The 17,687-nt window shown below is 45.3% G+C and overlaps 1 protein-coding gene and 1 non-coding gene across 2 annotated transcripts in view; both read left to right on the top strand.

Annotated features, from left to right (window-relative positions):
* Positions 1-2,897: 2,897 nt before the first annotated feature.
* The window catches only part of LOC146207795 (MFS-type transporter SLC18B1-like), a 30,146-nt gene continuing 15,356 nt past the window's right edge, over positions 2,898-17,687 (top strand). Inside the window, exons 1-4 of the mRNA XM_084587164.1 lie at positions 2,898-3,175; positions 8,557-8,652; positions 8,741-8,814; positions 10,070-10,217. Of these exons, the coding sequence (XP_084443290.1) occupies positions 2,915-3,175; positions 8,557-8,652; positions 8,741-8,814; positions 10,070-10,217 (579 nt within the window). The 5' untranslated portion in view covers positions 2,898-2,914. The remainder of the gene's footprint in view (positions 3,176-8,556; positions 8,653-8,740; positions 8,815-10,069; positions 10,218-17,687) is intronic.
* On the top strand, positions 13,960-14,032 carry TRNAK-CUU (transfer RNA lysine (anticodon CUU)). Its single transcript has one exon. It is a non-coding gene; the product is annotated as a tRNA-Lys (tRNA).

The following is a 17,687-nucleotide window of genomic DNA, read 5'->3' as shown; positions in this document are numbered from 1 at the left end:
AGTGAAAGTAACTTGCTATTCAAAGTAATTATGGTTCGAAAACAAAAATATCGAGCAGTTTCAAATTTTGAAATACGTTTTGCTTCTACCCGCCATAAAAAAAAGGAAAACAAATTCGTGATAATGACATAATAAAGTTCTTCTCGGACATTTAGCACAATTATTTAGTTTCCGTTACCCCGATGACTTCACATTTCTATCCTTTAGGTTTTCATTGCCGGAGTCGGAATTTCTGGCCGTATCTGTCGCAAAGTGCCTTAATGCACTGCTTTCTTTGCGCTCAGATAACGCCGATACTTAAACCAAAATGAGAATGCCCCACCCGATCTGGCGACCTGCACGTGGTCCCTCCCGCCAGCTGGATGGGCCAGAGCGGTTAAGGCTGCTAGGCTTTGTCCCGTTGCAACGGCCAGCGGTCAGTATGGGTGCAGCCGGAACCCGTACTGAAGGGTTGCGAATCCCCGGGGAGGTTGTCAGCTTACTCCCTGCGGCATTGTGAGCGTGCCGCGCCCACGTAGCCCGATGCCTAACACGGGGGCAAGTCTGAAGGGGTTCGGACTGGGCACGTGGAATCCGGTTAAAAGCATAACAAAATTCCCAATGTATGGGGCGGTCGGTAGGCCGATTGAAAGCCCTGCCCGCCGCCTAGGGAACGGTGGCGTAGCTGCAAAGTACTAAAGGAAATGCAGTTAGCTGACTCCGTATGTTGGAACAAAATTACCCCTCGGTGCGAGAGAGCGCATCTCTCAGCCACAGACACGTTGGTTTCCGCTGCCAGGGGGAGCGGGTCCTCGCGGGGCCGCGGCTGGGGCGAACCAAGTCCAGGTTCTGGGGAACTTGCCTTTAGGCTCGAAAAGGCGAAAAAGACGGTGTCAAAGTAGCCTACATGGTTTCTAGTAAGCCAGAAACTTGGGAAAAGAGGGTGGTCGCACAATGTGCTAAAGCACATGTGTCCCTCACTGTCAGTATCTTCAACGAACACGCAGAATTACTCAGGGGAGGCAGACCCCGCAATGATATGAGTGAGTTGGCTGGCCGAGGGAAAGCCCAGCCGGCTGTTAAGGGGACAACGGCTCAGCAGCGCAGTACGTGAGGAACCGCGGCTGGCTGGTCCATATGCTTGCATTAAGGGGAAGTAAAGTCCCCTTGTGAGGAACCGAGTCGGTACGACTGACCGAGGGAAAGCTCAGCCGGCCATTAAGGGAACAATGGCGCTGCTCGCGTAGTACGAGAGGAACCGCGGCTCGCTGACTTGGACCTCCTCCAGGGGGCAACGCCCCGCAGAACCGAGGTTAGTAGGCGGGCCATGGGTAAGCCCAGCCGGCCACCTAAAGGTGGCTTTGCCCGCGCAGTACGCAAGGAACCGCGGCTTGCTAACCGCGGAAGAAGCGGGGGGTTCGAGACCCCTTGGTCCTGGGCGGTAGTGCTGGCCGAGGGAAAGCCCAGCCCGCTGCCAAGGGCCCGGTCGCGCTGCTCGCGAAGTACTAAGGGAACCGTGGCTCGCTGACTCAGGGCCAAAGAAAAGGGGAGTGGTGACCCCTCAGTGCCGTACCTCTGTAGGTGCGTGCACGAGTATCTTTGCGGACATAATCAGACGGTGAACCTGGCGTGGTGAACCAGAAATTAGCCGTCAACATACTATGTTGGAGAGAAAACGGTGAATGGAGGGTTGTCTACAACAGGTGACTCTGGGCACCTCTTCTTGGAGTAGGGCTGAAAGAACCTTAGTACGGCGAAATGAGCCCCTCCAGTAGCCCTAGTACAGTCGGGGCGAGGGAGCCTGACTTGGGGGACGGGGAACCCCAATGTGGCCCAGCAGCCTGTCTCATGTGGCGGAGACCCGGCGAACGTGATGTGGATGTGAATGCGCTTGAAGGCCGAGGGCCGTGCATTGGCTAAAGCGAGTGCTCGCCCTCAACTGAGGCCAAGGAATTGGAGCTCGAATCGAATTAGGATCATTTGAGAAACCCCTAAGCTGCCCCGATCCCTCCTACAATCCCATAACCCTTTCCCTATATCCCATTTCCCTTTCCCTTGTCCCATCCCTTCCCTCTGCTTCCCAGGGGAGATCACGGGGGATCTCCCCGGGCCCGCTCTCCGGCTGTGGGCCGCTGCGTAGAGATTCCTGCATTTTTTTGGAACCTTCGGGTTCTTTCGCCTACGGGTGCAAACACGGACCAAGCTTGTCCTTCGGGACCAATTCTTTTATATTCGATTGGATTGAGCCTGTTATACGGGCAGAGGCATATTATTTTATTCTCTTTTTGCTTGCCTCACCATATTTGATGATGATGATGATGTCTTGATCGTGTGAAGGTGTTAAAGCCGGTCTCATGACCTTGTGTAGCCTTAGCGGATCCTATATGGCTCTTATGCAGTTCTTCTTTTAAAAGAACATAATGCAATCGTTTCCGCTCCAATGATCAGCATTTTGAGCTCTTCGGCAGATGGTTCTCGGAAAGCATGAAAGGCAAAACACCGACGTATATCCGAGACAGGTGAAGTGAGGCAACTTTCGAAAAGCTGCGTAGTCTGAACGAGTGTCTGCAGCTGTACAGCGAATGCGTACTCGCTGTTGTTGTAGCATAGTACAAATGATGATTAATGCATCCGTCCGGTTGTGCTTCGTTGGCGGTGAGGATGTGACGAATAGACTGGCTTTACCGAGAAAAGGAGGTGACACTTTATGATATGCGTAAGCACTGAAGAGACCAAATGGATGACATCCCTCCTACAAGAGTACTGCAAGAACTACTAAAAGCTGCATCTGGGCGGGAAAATTAAATGTACTGTTTCGAGTATTCCATTCCTCTAACAGGCACTAGCCGGAGTAGCTCGCTCTTTCAGTCCGTTGCTGAGCATCTGCATCTAAATTCAGTAAGGTATGAGCGACAAGTCGTGTCCGGACTGCAGAATGTCGACCGAAGGAGGTGTGTACGATGTCGAATTTGATGGCCGGATCTCTGATACTCCGAACAAGCAAAACGGAATACTTATTAATGAGGACGCGTGCACAATAATGGAGACCGAAGAGGAGAAAGAAGCATCAAACCGATCGAGTATAGACTACGTGCTCGAAATCATCAGAAGCTACATTTGGCTCGTTCCTCTGATTCACACCGAGTTCTGGATTTCAGCGGGGTTCTCGCTAATACAGCCATTTTTTCCTGGATTGGTAAGTTGCTTATTTTAAGCAAAATGTTTGAGATATGGGCTGCGAATAACTCACGTATCTTCACGAAAATACCGGCGAATGTTGTCTATAGGTGAAACAATTAAAAAGAAAAAAAAAGAGGGACAGCACGGGTGTAAGAAAAAGTTGAGCCTGAAGATGGAAGAGGTAGTGAATATCGCTTTTTTTTCAGGAAATGAAAAAAAAAAAAAGGCTACGAAATTAGGTGAACATTAAATTCACAAGGGTCAAACACTTTGTTTATTGCCTTTTGTACCGTCGCAATGAAATTATCCTTGATGCAGCATGGCTTAATAGTTTGACTGCGTGACAAATCTATTGATCTGGTTACCCCACTCATTATTACTCACGATGGTAAAACGTCTATTTCTAATGTTACTCCCACCCCCTTCCAAATCATAGGGCGTTACGGGTGGAAACACCCGTAACGAGGAGTTTATGCATGCAGAAACAAATGAAAATTTCTTTCTTTTTTTTTTCCTAAAGTAATCAGTAAAATCTAAGTTTAGTCTGCAACTAGCAAACGTCACTTTTTCCTGATAGCTCCACAACCAGCAACTACGCACTATACCAAGAAATCCAGCGAAATAACAAATATTTCTTGCTCAGTTTCCGCCGGCTTGAAGCTGGTGTGCACTGCATAGTTTCAGAAAGTACTGCACCATTGGCCAATTAAAATTTTTTGATATATTCGCAAACTTTTATGACATTTCAACTTTTACCGGGAATACAAAAGAAAGTTACATAACCGTAATAGATTCACAAATTTATGTCTTAAATTTTTTAATCTTGAGCTAACCTTCACCTGACGCATAACGAATCCTCTCATTCGTGTCCTAGCTTGCTGGGCGCTCTATAGGGATCATTTACATTAACAGAACTTCCTGTGTTTCCTATCACTTCCGATTTCGTCTTCTCTAGCAGGTGGGAAGAAACTTTTGACATACCTCGCATAGGCGTACATAAAAGTGCTGATAATAATCATATTGAATGTGTAATTGAAAAGCAGAAGACATGAAGGATCATCCTATCTCGCTGCGCCTAATGCCTTCTCCTATGGCACTGAAGGCATAAATTGAATGCAGCAGGTGCCACTTGTAAACGCCTTCTCATTTAACAACCAGTAAAGTAATCGCTACAACACCAGCTAAATATAAGTGCTCTGTGTATGTGTTATGCACAAGTTCCCTCTTGAAGCGTGGGGGAATATGCATACCTACTTACAGAGGGTATCTTTTGAGTAAGATGCCACATACTTAGCATGAAATTTAAGACAAAGTTTATTAATGTGCAACCGCCTGCAGGTGTCCCACTGACGAAGCAGATGATCTTCAAATCCGGGATGGTTTTCAAATGTCATTTTATGATATTCGTCGGAACATCTTAAGCCTTTACCAATTAACAGTATCTCACTGTATACTTTTCAAGTATGTTGCATAATATGTATCTGTCACCTAAGTTTCCCGATCAATCTGAAAGCTCGCTTTCTCTGCGACTCGATTCTTATAATATCTCGCTGCGTTAACTGGAGGTGTGAAACCGCACATACTTATGGCAGTAAGCCAAAAAGACGAAGCGTTTTTTTCACAAAATTGAATAGTCTATAAAACCGCTATTCTAGAGTTGAATTCAGGGTTAGTCAGAGTGTTCAATTTCCGAAAATTTCGCACAGGGAATTGATTACTGTACTATTTGGCTTGCTTAAGGATTCAATTATTCAAGTCTGAAATTCGAAACAAATAGAACCTGATCTAATGTTTTCGAATATTTTTCAAGTAAGAGGCACGAAGCTTGAATAGGGCTCATTGTGGGTTATTCTTGTCATTTAAGTCCAGCGTTCTGGAAGCAGGGTTCATTTCCACACCTGAAAGCGGTTTTCAGCAGTTGATCTGAGCATTGTCCTTACCGCAGCGACACAGTAGCTTATATGAGGGATTTTACGATGCTCATGTGTATGGTCTGCAAAACTGGCCGACTAGCAAGTCAGGTTCACATGATTTTGCCTCCATGCTCAATATAGAAGTAACTGAAACTGGCATTTTTTTCTTTTCGCCTCTGAGGTGGGTGCGATATATATATATATATATATATATATATATATATATATATATATATATATATATATATATATATATATATATATATATATATATACATATATATATATATATATATATATATATATATATATATATATATATATATATATATATATATATATATATATATATATATATATATATATATATATATATATATGTATATATATATATATATATATATGTATATATATATATATATTATATATATATATATATATATATAGGGCAGACTGGGCGGGTAATAATGATAGATTAAGAGCCCTTGAGAGGGTGTTAGAAAGGGGTTGACTTTGCCACTTCATTGCCACATATCATTCGGCCACGTGTAGATATAGACGCATAGACGCATAAGTCCACTGGAGTAAAGGGAAGTTTAAGGGAAGTAAGCTGAGTAAGCTTTTGAATGAAGAACTGGTGATTGTAGATACCGCTTTATATTCCCAATATTTTATCCGAAGGCTACAATTGATCATTCAAAAATATTTCTGGAATAAAAAAGGTCGCATACTGAGCTCGGTACCAGGCTAGGATGCTTCCGGCTATCGTCCCATTTTAAACAAAACATCTGAGTAGATGACTGAGTGTCAATGCGTAGTTTCTGCGGGAAAGAAGTCATGGGACGTCGAAAAAGCTTCATGAGCGGGTCTCTATCGTCCACTCTTGCTAAGGTCTTGTTGTGCGCGTAGCGGCGAGTCCTACTAGTTGGATTTCACAGTGCGGAACTTGCGAAATGTGTTTACGTTGTTGGGGTCGGTTGCTTCATGTTGAACGGAGAATAGTATCTCCGTGTGAATTAACGCTGGCGCGTCATGTCATTAACGGCGACGCTTAAGTCCCCCCCCCCCCCCCCCCCCCCCCTTTCTTAGTTTTCTCACGGGGAGTAACCGCCGTTTCGCCAGCCGGCCCGCACTGGCACTCCTAAAACTCTCCTGGGTGTCATTTATTGGAACTCAGCCCTCATGTCGATGAGCAAGTGAGAGAAAGCTCGGGTAATACAAATGCCGACAGTACGCGTAGCGTCCAGTTGCACTTGTGTAACTTCTGAGAACACACACGCGTCAAGGACAATAAAAAAAAGGGGAGGGGGGGGGGGGGTTCTCAGCCAGGAATATAAGACGGGTGTTGTGTCAGGGACACCGAAGGAAATGCTTGTGGTCACTACTGGGATGAACAGAGGTCAATAACGCGAACATGAACCAGTCGACGATAAAAGGAATTCGGCGAATGTGTGATTACACCTGACACTACAAAACGTATACCAAGTGCGCGCACGAAGGAAGCACGTACCAAAATACATGTGCCATAGATTTATGACTATTCTATATACTTACTTTCACAAGTTCTCACACCCCTACGAGAGGTAAAGCCGATCTGAGCTTATTTAGACAATACTCCCTACATAACAGCAGATTATTGGAATGACCTTCTTTATCACATCGCTGCCATCCCGTGTCCGTCTATGTTTATGGAAGTTTTGCCACACATGATGTCTGAAGAGAACATTTTGAAACATTTTGTTTTGTCTCACATCTTACGTAACACCCCTAATGTATTCTTAATGTAACCAAATGAAGCTCTTTTCCTGTGCACCGTCAGTGACAGAAAACGCGCGAGCACTGTCTTGTAGTTATCGCCTTTCTAATTGGCCTAGTTATCCCTTACCTTCCGTAGGTCTACGGGCAGCTAGTGAAATGGAGTGCAAGTCGTTTCACGGAAAAGGTCTCGTTAGCGCTCTTTTTCGAAAGCAATGGGAAGTCCTACTGGAAATACATGACAAGCCGTAAAGCAACGCCGGTGGCGTTTCTAATGAATGGGGCTGTTAAATGTTAGGCTTTAAAATCACAGCCGAACGGCAGGGACAGGAAACTCGTTATTGCTTCCAGGGGATATCCCATGTCGTTTATCATGGGACTACTGCTGGGTGCTTTGCTGACAGAGTCGAGCGATGAGTCATGAGAGGCGTGGTCCCATGCTAGTTCTTAGCTGAAGTGATCATAATTTATTGGCGAGTGACAATACATTAACGCTGCTTCATAATTCTATGTAATATCAGAAAGGGAAAGTTATGCACACCTACTCAAGCAGAAAGTTAAACGAAAAACATTAGCTGATATTTGAGCTTAGCAGTTAAGCACGGATTTTAGTGCAGAAACAATGATCAGCCTTTGTTTAGCTTTACGTTGCTAAGTTTTGTCATATATAGTCAAGTTTTGCTTTGGTCAGCTTCTATGTCTCTCGCCACAGCCATTAGTAGCAGCAAGCTCAGCGAAGACGAAGTAACTGGCGAGGTGGGGACTCGAAGTGCGCTTGATAAAAAACCATTTTAGGCTCACACAATTGTAAGTGCTAATATGATAAGTTAAACGATGACACTCTTTTGTCACGAGAGTAATTTTTGTTATGCTCATGATAGAGGTCTAAGGTAAGGTAAAGGGCAAAGTCAGAATTTTACGTGAGAAGTCCCATGATCATTTTATGGGGATGAAGGATCTATAATTAAGGTATTTACTGCAACTTTGTCTTAGGAGAAGAAAACGACTCAATAGAGCGAGAATGAACTTTAATTGGTTGATGGAATGGTGACGGTATGATGGGGACGGGGTTTCCTTAGTCCAGAATTCCAATGGCTTGGGCTGCCTCCCGAGCCCGTGGTGAACAGTTTGTGCTGCTCAGAGAGACCCGTGTGGGCCATCTCCGCCTACCACTCCGTTTGGCTCAGTGCACGAATTTATCTTCTTTAAATTTTTCTTTGTGGTTCCGTATCATGTGAATGATATCAGAGACTTATCCGCATGAGGTGCATTTATTGTTTTTGAATTTTTCAGGCCAGGATTTGTGGCACTTTACTAGGTTTGTGAATGTCCTAGCCGTCATGTTCCTCCTGTCTTCTGAGCCCTTTGTGTGGTTCTGCATAGCGTGTTCCTCCTAACTTGAAGTATTGCTTAGTTCCCCTAAGAACATTCTAAGTGATGCGTGAACGACTAGCAGCATAAAAACCGGCTATAGAATTGGCGCAATGGTCTTACATAGAGGCCGTTGAAGCTGATCTCATTATCTAGTTACACTTTAGGAAACCACTGGTGACGAGTAACTGTGGATGAATTTCTTGAATGAGCTTTGAAGCCAACCGGCGAACTCTAAAAAAGCGGGACACAATGCTTCTTCATTAAAATAAGCTCTCGGCGGCGGCCACTGACCAGGGCTAATGCAGAGACAAAAATTTTACGTTGCTCTTATTGAAATTGTTCCGTTTTCTTCCAGGCGAGTTCGCGGGGACTGTCGGCATCGAAATACGGCTTCGTATTTTCTAACTACAAGTTCGGAATGTTGATTGGCTCTATTCTAGCGGAGCGATTGGTAAGATTAAGCGAACTCTCATTTTTCGTATCGGTGCAGCTTCTTCAACGTCACCCCTACTCATTGTTTTTTTTTTTTTTTTCATTAGATAAAAACCAAGCCGCCTACAACCTGCTACCTCATCGGTCAGGGTGGCTTTTTTTCCTTCATGATTGTCTTCGGGTAAGAAACTCAATGCAGTCTAGAGGCTGAATATAATAAACTTTCAAACAAGCGCTCAAATCTTTCAGCGCTCAGAGAAAGCTTCGATTTATTCGCTGCCTCTGTATGGAAGACATCCGGCCCCCGCGTCTGCGGTGTCGGTGTTGTTCCTATTGGGAGGAGAAGATAGCAGGCATGCCACTGGTAGGTGGTAGTGGACGTCACGAGATCGTATGACTTGGTCAAGCGGGAGGAGCTGCTAACTTGGGTAGCTGATCTGAGATGGGGATAGGACCTGGTACATCTTGATCCCTAGGTACAAACGCTAGTCCTTGACCATGCAGGCGCCTCGTTACGGCTACCTTAAACATGGCTTTAATCATGTCTATGGTTTTGCACATATTGTGGTAGATTAGCACTGTGCGCTAATCGGCATATGTGGGATAATATAGGCAAAAATAAAGCAATAGGAGATTAAAGAAATCGCAAAGTTTGTACCCGCGAACGTAGATCCCTAAGGGGAGCGGCAGACGGCCGCCATTAACGGTGCGGCGGCATGCTTTAAAGGTGGAGCTTAAGTGTTCCGCAGTTTCTGTACGCGACAAAAAGCTTAGAAATCACAAGTTCGGTGTTATTTAGCAAGAGTATTGTGTGGTTAAAAGCTGCTTTAAAAAGCAGTAACGTTTCGCAATCCGTACCTAGTTCTCGTCCAGCTTTCAGTCACTGTCCAGAGGGCACATTCTAACCTAAGAAATCTGTTAAGCATTTTTATATATTCGGCTGCCACCACGTCGGTAATGGCGCTAAAAATAAAAATAAATCAATATCTGAAATTTTCAGTACTGCACTCATACGTTTGATTTAATATGGCCCTAAAAATTGTTGGCTGCAAGCGCCAGAAAAATGTTTTAAGTGAGACTTTCCTAAGAGTAGAAAGAATAAGCCGCCATTATCAACACCTTGGAGTATAATTTCAAGACAGCATTAATTTCCTCTAAGCTTTGAATTTATGTGTTCGGTCTGTTACTTAGTGCTCGCTATTGACGGCTATTAGGTGGAACGTTGTAGGGATATCAGGTACAGATAGTGCTAGTACGTATCAGACCTCTAAGCAGTTATAAGCAATGCCCAACACCATATCTGTCACAGATACTACGGATTAAAATAGTGTGCCAAAAAGTACGAATTGTACAATGATGCTCCGTCTCTGCTGCTGCAGCCACTCATGCAGGCACAGATCACTAACGCGTAATTAAACAACCCCATATTTACCCAGCTGCCTCTACTGGATACAAGACGGTGGCGTTCTTCTGGGCTCGTCTCTAGCAGCTGTCCTTGTCGGAGGAGTAGCCAACAACATGTACTTGGTCGGCATGTTTACGGTCATCACTGCGAAGTTTCATGAGAGCAGCGGCATTATAATTGTGAGTAATTATGACGCTGCGTTTATGCTATATAGTTGATATAAAAAAAATGAGGCTCGCTTGGTATAAACGCTTTATTTTCCAGTATTTTTGGTACCTCCTATGTTGAAGTTTGTCTTTAAATTAGTTCTGATGTTTATTTCCTATTTATGTCTAAATGTAATTTCTCGGAAATTGAAGACACGTAGTACGGTTTATGTGAAAGCATGTTGCTACAAGTGTTGTCATTGTTATAACGACTGCAGTAATTGCATCATTCTCATTAGCATTGATGGGCAATTATTACTAGAGATAATTGTAATTATTCAATAATATTATTAGCTTTAAAAAGTGGTGTAATTGATTAAAAGTTGCTTTATTAGGTGTATGTTTAGATTCATTTACTAAATAAGGTTCGTGTTATTGCCTATTATGATTCTGGTCAATTGGCATCTGTTACTACGGCTTTTACTATCACTCTGATACATGTATATTAGATTTAATTATTTGGTAAATAATTAATATTTGGCGATTGATACACTATAGCTTCTGTGACACCAGGAGAGTGATGTCTGTTTGAGTCGTGACTGATTGCTGGAAACTCAGACGCCAAATTTTGGCGGCGTTTTTATTCCACTTTTCGTTCTGATTGAGCATTAATGCGGTGGAATGAAAGATGGCTTACTCTGCGGTACGATAAGTACTATTTTTTTCCCCTTGTGCAGTATTTTCCTATAATCCCCACTCCGGATGACGTCCTGGTTAGCTCAATGGGTGCTCTACATATTTTTGTGTGTGTGTGGAATGCAAATATACTGCCGGAAGGGCATCATTTGTTTCGACAGCGTGCGATACCACCAAAAAAAGAGACAATTATTTCATGATTTCTGCATAGGTTGCAAAAAATTAGAACGAACTTCCTGCAGATCGCCCCTCCCTCAACAGGCAATATTCAATATGAGTGATAATGAGCGCCGTGTCCTCTTTCGTAGCAAAACGCATTACACCCACTCTAGAAGTGCATTGGCATCGTCATGCATCAATTAAATCGTATTTCTGGAATCCCATCAGATCGCTACTATCCGCGTTTGTTGTAATCTCTCACTGAAGGGCAATCTCGATGTTTTCATTATTTGTGTGACCTTGAGAACGATTGTTTATAACCCATGGCGCATAAATTTATGTAGGTTGCCTTTCTTACTAAATGTAGTGTACTATTGGGGACAAAAGTCAGGGTATCCGGAGAAATCAAGAGGGCCTATCGCCGCGCACTTTAGCGGCGACGTGTTGGGGTAACTACGCCTGGTGTCGAGATAGTGCTGGATGCACGCGCATTCTCCTGTCGCCTGAAAGCGTCCCAATTTCCTCGCTCCGAGTCGTCGTTCATAGGATTTCGGGGGCGAGCTACTGGGAGGCGCTTTGGAACAGGCAGCACAGTACTCCTTTCTCATTGGGCTGATAGACGCCTCTGGCTTGTTTGCACGGGAGCCTGTGCAGGGTTATGATAACGATCGTCCACTTGACTTCGAGGCTTTTCAACGCTGCAAATTGCTAGATCATATTAGAAAAAAAAGCGACACACATAATTGCCGCGAAGAAAAAAACTACGGAGTGCCGCTCACTCTTCTCTGCCACTTTACATTTGACGCTTCAAAACTGGATACATAGGGGCACCCATATACTATAGCTGATTATACGCACCTAAAAAAGAAGCAGTATACTGGCTCAAGAACGTACACTCCATGTGCTTTTTTGACTTTGGAATTAGCTTTGATTACTAGATGGTACTCGGAAATTTAATTCTTCCCACAGTGTTAACGAGACTCAGATAAAGGAGAAATCGCCCACATTGGAGCACTGTCTCCCTTGTTCGCGTCTTGTTAACGCTTTGTCAAGAATCACTCATCAACTAGCCGAAGCTTCTACCTTCGCTCATTTATTTCGCATGTCATAGCAAACAAACCATTGTGCAAACGCGGCCAGTAGCTCATGTGACGAACCCATGCACTTTGATATGGGTAATCGTTTGCCACAGGTTTGTGGAACAAAGACACATTTTTGATGCCTCATTAGCAAGAAATATCTTTTTTTTTTTTCTGGTTGGTTTAGGAAATCATAATCATCGCCGTTAACCGTTTTACGGGATTCGGTATTAGGCGTTCGGGTAAGCTATGACTCATTCCCGGAATGACAGTTTCTCAGCCCGCGCACACATCGGGAATAACTGTGGAGCTATTCGACTGTATATTTTTCCGTTCATCAACATTTCACTGATGTATTGCTTCTGCATTGTAATAGACGTTCCTCAGTGCTCGCTCATGCCCAGCGTCTGACCTAACCGTTCAAACAGAAAGAGCCAGCAGCACTCTACGTGGGCTCTGAAAATATCTACTTCGCCTCTTTGTAATACTTGTTTTATTTCATCAATACAGCTCTCTAATACATTACAGCGAAAAGTGACCACTGTGACCGTAATGGGCGTTAGCACCGGTGAGTCTGCAGCAGGTCAGTGCCGAAATGGCTCCCAGCGGCTCGCACATGATAGCCGATGAGCGGTGGCTCTGTGCGAGATAAACGGCATGCTTGGAGGTATAGAAGGAGGCGCATCCGCCAAGAGCCATTATCTCATCAGGCGTGTCACCCCGAGCGAGCCGATGCGCTCAGGGCTGCTCCGGCAATCGTGCGGTGTGGTTCAGTGATTTGTAATGCCTTATGAGTGGCTGGACGTATCGAGTTTCCTATGATGATGATGATGGTGTCCTCAGACATAGTGACACATACCAAAGGGGGCCATTGGCCCGGGTACATTCCAATTACTAAATATTTGGGGAAAAGGAGTGGAGTATTTAGATAAGTGTGGGTGTTAAGGTAGAATTTGAACAAAAATAAAAAGCAAAATAAAAGGCAATGAAATCTCACCTAGCTTAGGGATCTTCCTGTGAAGGTATATAATCGTGAAAAGAATCGCACACTGGTTTCAAGTCATATCCCTTGACGCTTGCGCCGAAGGAGAGGAAAACCGGAATAGGTAGAGAAAGCACTAATGAAGCCAAGGGAATGTCTAAGTAAATTTTACGATGAGAAGCAAACTGCCGACAGAAGAAAATACAAAAAAGTGTGCGGACTCAATTTCTCCAAAAGACTCAAAATGTTGCCAAAGGATAGACCCGAACGACGTAAATACAGATTTATTTGTGGTATTCTGCAGCGCAAGATGGTCATGGATGTCTCAAAATGCCTTCAACTACACATGCGCACATTCCAAGATCATTTCAGATTTTGGTATTCCACAGCAGCAAAGAGAGGCTCATGATTCAGGTAGCGAAGGCATTGGAAGCGTTTAAAGCATACCATACTTTAGTAGACAGCATTTGGTACGTACGGGGCAATAAGTCCACCAAAAGCGGACTTTGCTACAAAATCTGCCCTCGCATAAGAATTAATGCCACAGTGACCACAGACTTTATGAAAAACTGCTTCTCTAATATGAGTTGGAATAAAAAAATAAATGTAACGGAAAAGTTGAGCATCTCTCCAATTTTCGTTAGCTGCAAAACAGAAAACTGTCTGAAAGTAAAATAACCTTAGGGATATTGCGAGGAATCTTTATCAAAGCCATCTAAATGGCCAGAAAAGTATGCGTAGAGTCAGGGACCCGAAATAAATAGCTACAGTCAAGAGCTCGGGAGTATATGTTGTGGGGCTCCGCAACCCCTTTAGGTGTTTTAAACCGCACGCGCGTCTTTCTATTTGTATTGTATTTGCCCGGCTAGCTCAGTCGGTAGAGCATGAGACTCTTAATCTCAGGGTCGTGGGTTCGGGCCCCACGTTGGGCGCCAGATGAGGGCCTCGCCTTCAAAAAGCGGGTCCGCGAGCCATGGTCTCGCCCGACGAGTGACAAATCCAATCTTTTAAAAACACCGGTTTATTCCGGATAAACAAAAAAAAAAGCAAAACAGAGAAACATAAGGCGCTACTGCGCTCAGAACAGGCTGTTCATGCGCGCGACAATAGAACACCAACGGAAAGCGGGAAGAATGTCAGGGCCTTACCGCGGCGAAACAAAACACACTGCGGAGCGAATAAAACGAGCAATATGGCCAAAGCGCTAACGGCGGCACAAGAAAGATTGCTCCTCGCGGGACAGCAACTCACAGAAATACGCCTAGGCTGTTCCTGCAGGCACTGCTTTCATCTTCGCGTCGGCGATCTTCTTTCAGTCGTCCGTGCACACCCTGCTGGCCCATGACGCTCGCCGGTTGCTCCGCGCCGGCCTCTCCGCCGGGGCAAAAAAGCTCCGCGCCTCGATTCCAACGCGCTTATCTACCCTCGTCTGTCGCCGCTAACATCACGCCCCCCCCCCCCCCAAGATTCTGACGAGCTGCCCGCTTTGAAGGAATCCGCTGGATTGTTGGCATTCATCAGACGATGGTCCAGGTGGTTCACATCTGGTAGACCCGAGTGCCGTTACGTACTTTCTGGGCGCTCGTAGTACTTTCTCAGGTCGGCGACGTTGACTGGTCCGGTCTCCCGGCCACCCTGCACATGACGAAGCATGTAAGCGAGCCGCGAAAGACGCTTTATTACTACAAAAGGACCGGTCCACCGAGGAGCGAGAGGGGCGGCAAATCCTTTTGTGGCATCACTTAGCGGGTGCGAGCGGCTGAGTGCTTTATCCCCAACGTCGAACTGCAAAGGACGCCTGCCCTTGTTGTACTGGCCGCAGTGCTCCAGGCGGGCGAGGTCCAAGTTCTCCTTGGCCTCCTTTAGAGTTCCAGCGAGACGACTGGAGAGATCCTGGGTGAACCTGGAATAACTCAGAGCCTGTAAATCAGAGTCATGGGTAAAGGCATGTTCAATAAGAAATCGAAGCTCACGGCCAAAAAGAATAGCTGCCGGCGTAAAACCAGTCGACCGGTTTACTGTGGTTCTTGTGGCGAAAGCCATCTTCTGCACTCGCAAATCCCAGTCTTTGTGACGTTCCGTGAAAGCCACGAGCATGTTTTTCAGGTTTCTGTTGGCCCGCTCTGTGATGTTGGCCTGAGGATGGTAGGGCGTAGTCTAGCTGCTTTTTCATTCTGCTGAGAGGCATCTGTAAAATGGCAGTATGATTAAGAAAATTGCGTAGATACTCCTCTGTAAGGTCATTTATTACATCCATCTACTGAGCAAGCGGCGCAGAGCTCGTGGCACTTTTTTCTCTTCTGAGACGTTCTCAGTTCGTGACTGTTGGCTCTAGTTCGGTTACACCGGCAATGGCAACTTCGCCGACAGCGACGAGGCACGAGCGCGTGAGAACTACACTCTAAAAGTCGTGTCACTTCCAGGAAGTTAGTAATTATCACAACAGGTCAGCTTCCCTGGCCCGGGCATGAATGCGCTATTGCCGCCACCGATCACGCCTCGTGCAAAACTATACCACGCTATCACGCTGTGAAGGGAACAGCGTCGTCATCGCGAAGTCACATCTGCGCCGCTCCTTTCTTTAATCGAGTTAAATAGAGTCTTAACTGAGCATGGTCTTACTTATTGGTTCCCAATTCAGAAAGGAGTGAGACAAAGCTTACTGTCACCCTAACCATTTAGCCTATATGCTGAGTGCATCATGGGGTAGGCCGGGGTGGACGAACCTTCAGCTAGGGTGGAGGCTGCTGGAAAAATGGATCAACAACCTTATGTGGATGATACCGCTTGAATGGCATAAAGAGAAGGGCATCTCAAGAGGCTCCTGTCGCGCGTTAAAGAAGAGAGTGAGAAGTTTGGTATTAAACTGAACATTATAAAGACAAATATCACGGCGTCTTGCCCTATCGCGTTCTGAAACATATACATAGACAAGCAGTGAAAGCTTTGACAAATTTTATCTTCTTGGGCTCCAAGAATACCCCAGAAGGTGACTGCAGCCGTGAGATTAGTAGACGTCTCCTTCTGCGAAAGAGCCATGGCTAGCCTTAACCGCTTAGTAAAGAGCAGACACATCATAATAATGCCAACTAAGATCCAGATAATTTGTACTATTGTTGTGCGAGAGTTGGACTGTGAAGAAGGCTGACCGCCGAAGAATTGATGCTTTTGAATTGTTTTGCTGGCGCGGGGGGGGGGGGGGGGGGGTTAATTGAACTGCCAGAAGCTCACATCAGTTTTAGCGACCATAAACCCGGGCTGCTGATTGGAAAGCCAAATTTAAGCTCAGCTACTTTGATCCTCTAATGCGAATAGAGGAGCCGCGGAAAAAACTTCGATGCTGGGAAAGATTGAGGGGCAGAGGAGAAGGAGTAAACAGGGAGTAAACATGCCCTGAGGCAATAAATAACGTTATTAAAATGAATCTTCATTCTTTGGTCCATGAGTTTTGAGACGCGGATATTCACAGTTCACTACCCTGGTTTTCTTGTCCGCGGCTTTCCTAAATTTTTATTGCGAAAGCAATACTACTCTAGGTTTCGAGCCTTCAGCATAGTGCGGCCGGTAGCCACGCCTTAGCCACGTGACGCTGTGACGTCACACATCACGTGGGCTAGCAGGAGCTGCCAATTTGGGTCTCTGGTTTCACATAGGACGGTTATGTCAGAATCAGCCTGCTAGCACCCTGGCATTCAAGTTACCTTTAGAGGCCACTAAGGCACGTTCATACGGCTTGGTTAAAACGGGGCTTTATATGTGGGCTGAGGAACAAGAAAAAGAGAAGAAGAAGAACGCTCGGTCACCCGCAGCTAATATCATACAGTCAAATCGACATTATCAAAAATATTATGTCACCTACAGCGAATTCTGGCCAATCCCCCACTGTGGGTATGTGCCATTACAACGAGGGAGAAGAAGAAGAAGAAGAAGAAGCTAATGCTTTCGCTCAATATTTGGTTCAGCAGCGTTGAACCCTTGTAATTTTTTGGTCCCTCCTTCGATCCCGCAGTGTGCAGGTATCAGAAATGAGAAACCGATGCTTAAACAAAGAGAACTCTTACCAGCGGCACTGTGCTGGCAGTGCGGGGCTTTTTTCGCAACTCGACACGTAGTTGTGATTTCAAGTCAAAATAAAAATTTCCTTCAAACCTACTATATGACGAGTACGATGGCGGTTTACTCTGTCCGACGTTCGAAGCGTCTGTCTAACCAGCCTAGAGTCAGTGATGCTAATTTCTGTTCCTCGTAGATTCCGCGCCGGCATACGTGCTCGCTCCGTAGACGGCGTTTAAGCGTGAGTATCACGCTTAAATGCTCATATTTAATTTGAGAAGCGGACTGCCCGAAATGCTGCACGTAAAGTATTACGGAGACTGTGGCGGATGTTTTATTAACGCGCTAAGTGTATGCGCGTGAAAAGATAACTCTAGTGACTTCCTTGAATCGTTTGAAGCAAGCCTTTACTGAGGACTCGGTACTGGGTGCTTGGCCAGAAATAGAACTGTGTAGGCAGGGCGAACCTTTTTGCCGCTTCTTGAGTGACACGTTACTCGACATGCGGTTGTGATCTCAAGACGCCGTGCGTGT

The sequence above is a fragment of the Amblyomma maculatum genome, chromosome 1 (assembly GCF_055883805.1).
Source record: "Amblyomma maculatum isolate TAMU_Amacu chromosome 1, ASM5588380v1, whole genome shotgun sequence".
NCBI classification, from domain to species: domain Eukaryota; kingdom Metazoa; phylum Arthropoda; class Arachnida; order Ixodida; family Ixodidae; genus Amblyomma; species Amblyomma maculatum.
Note: the sequence above shows the minus strand (reverse complement) of the source record. Positions and strands in the feature narration are given on the sequence as shown.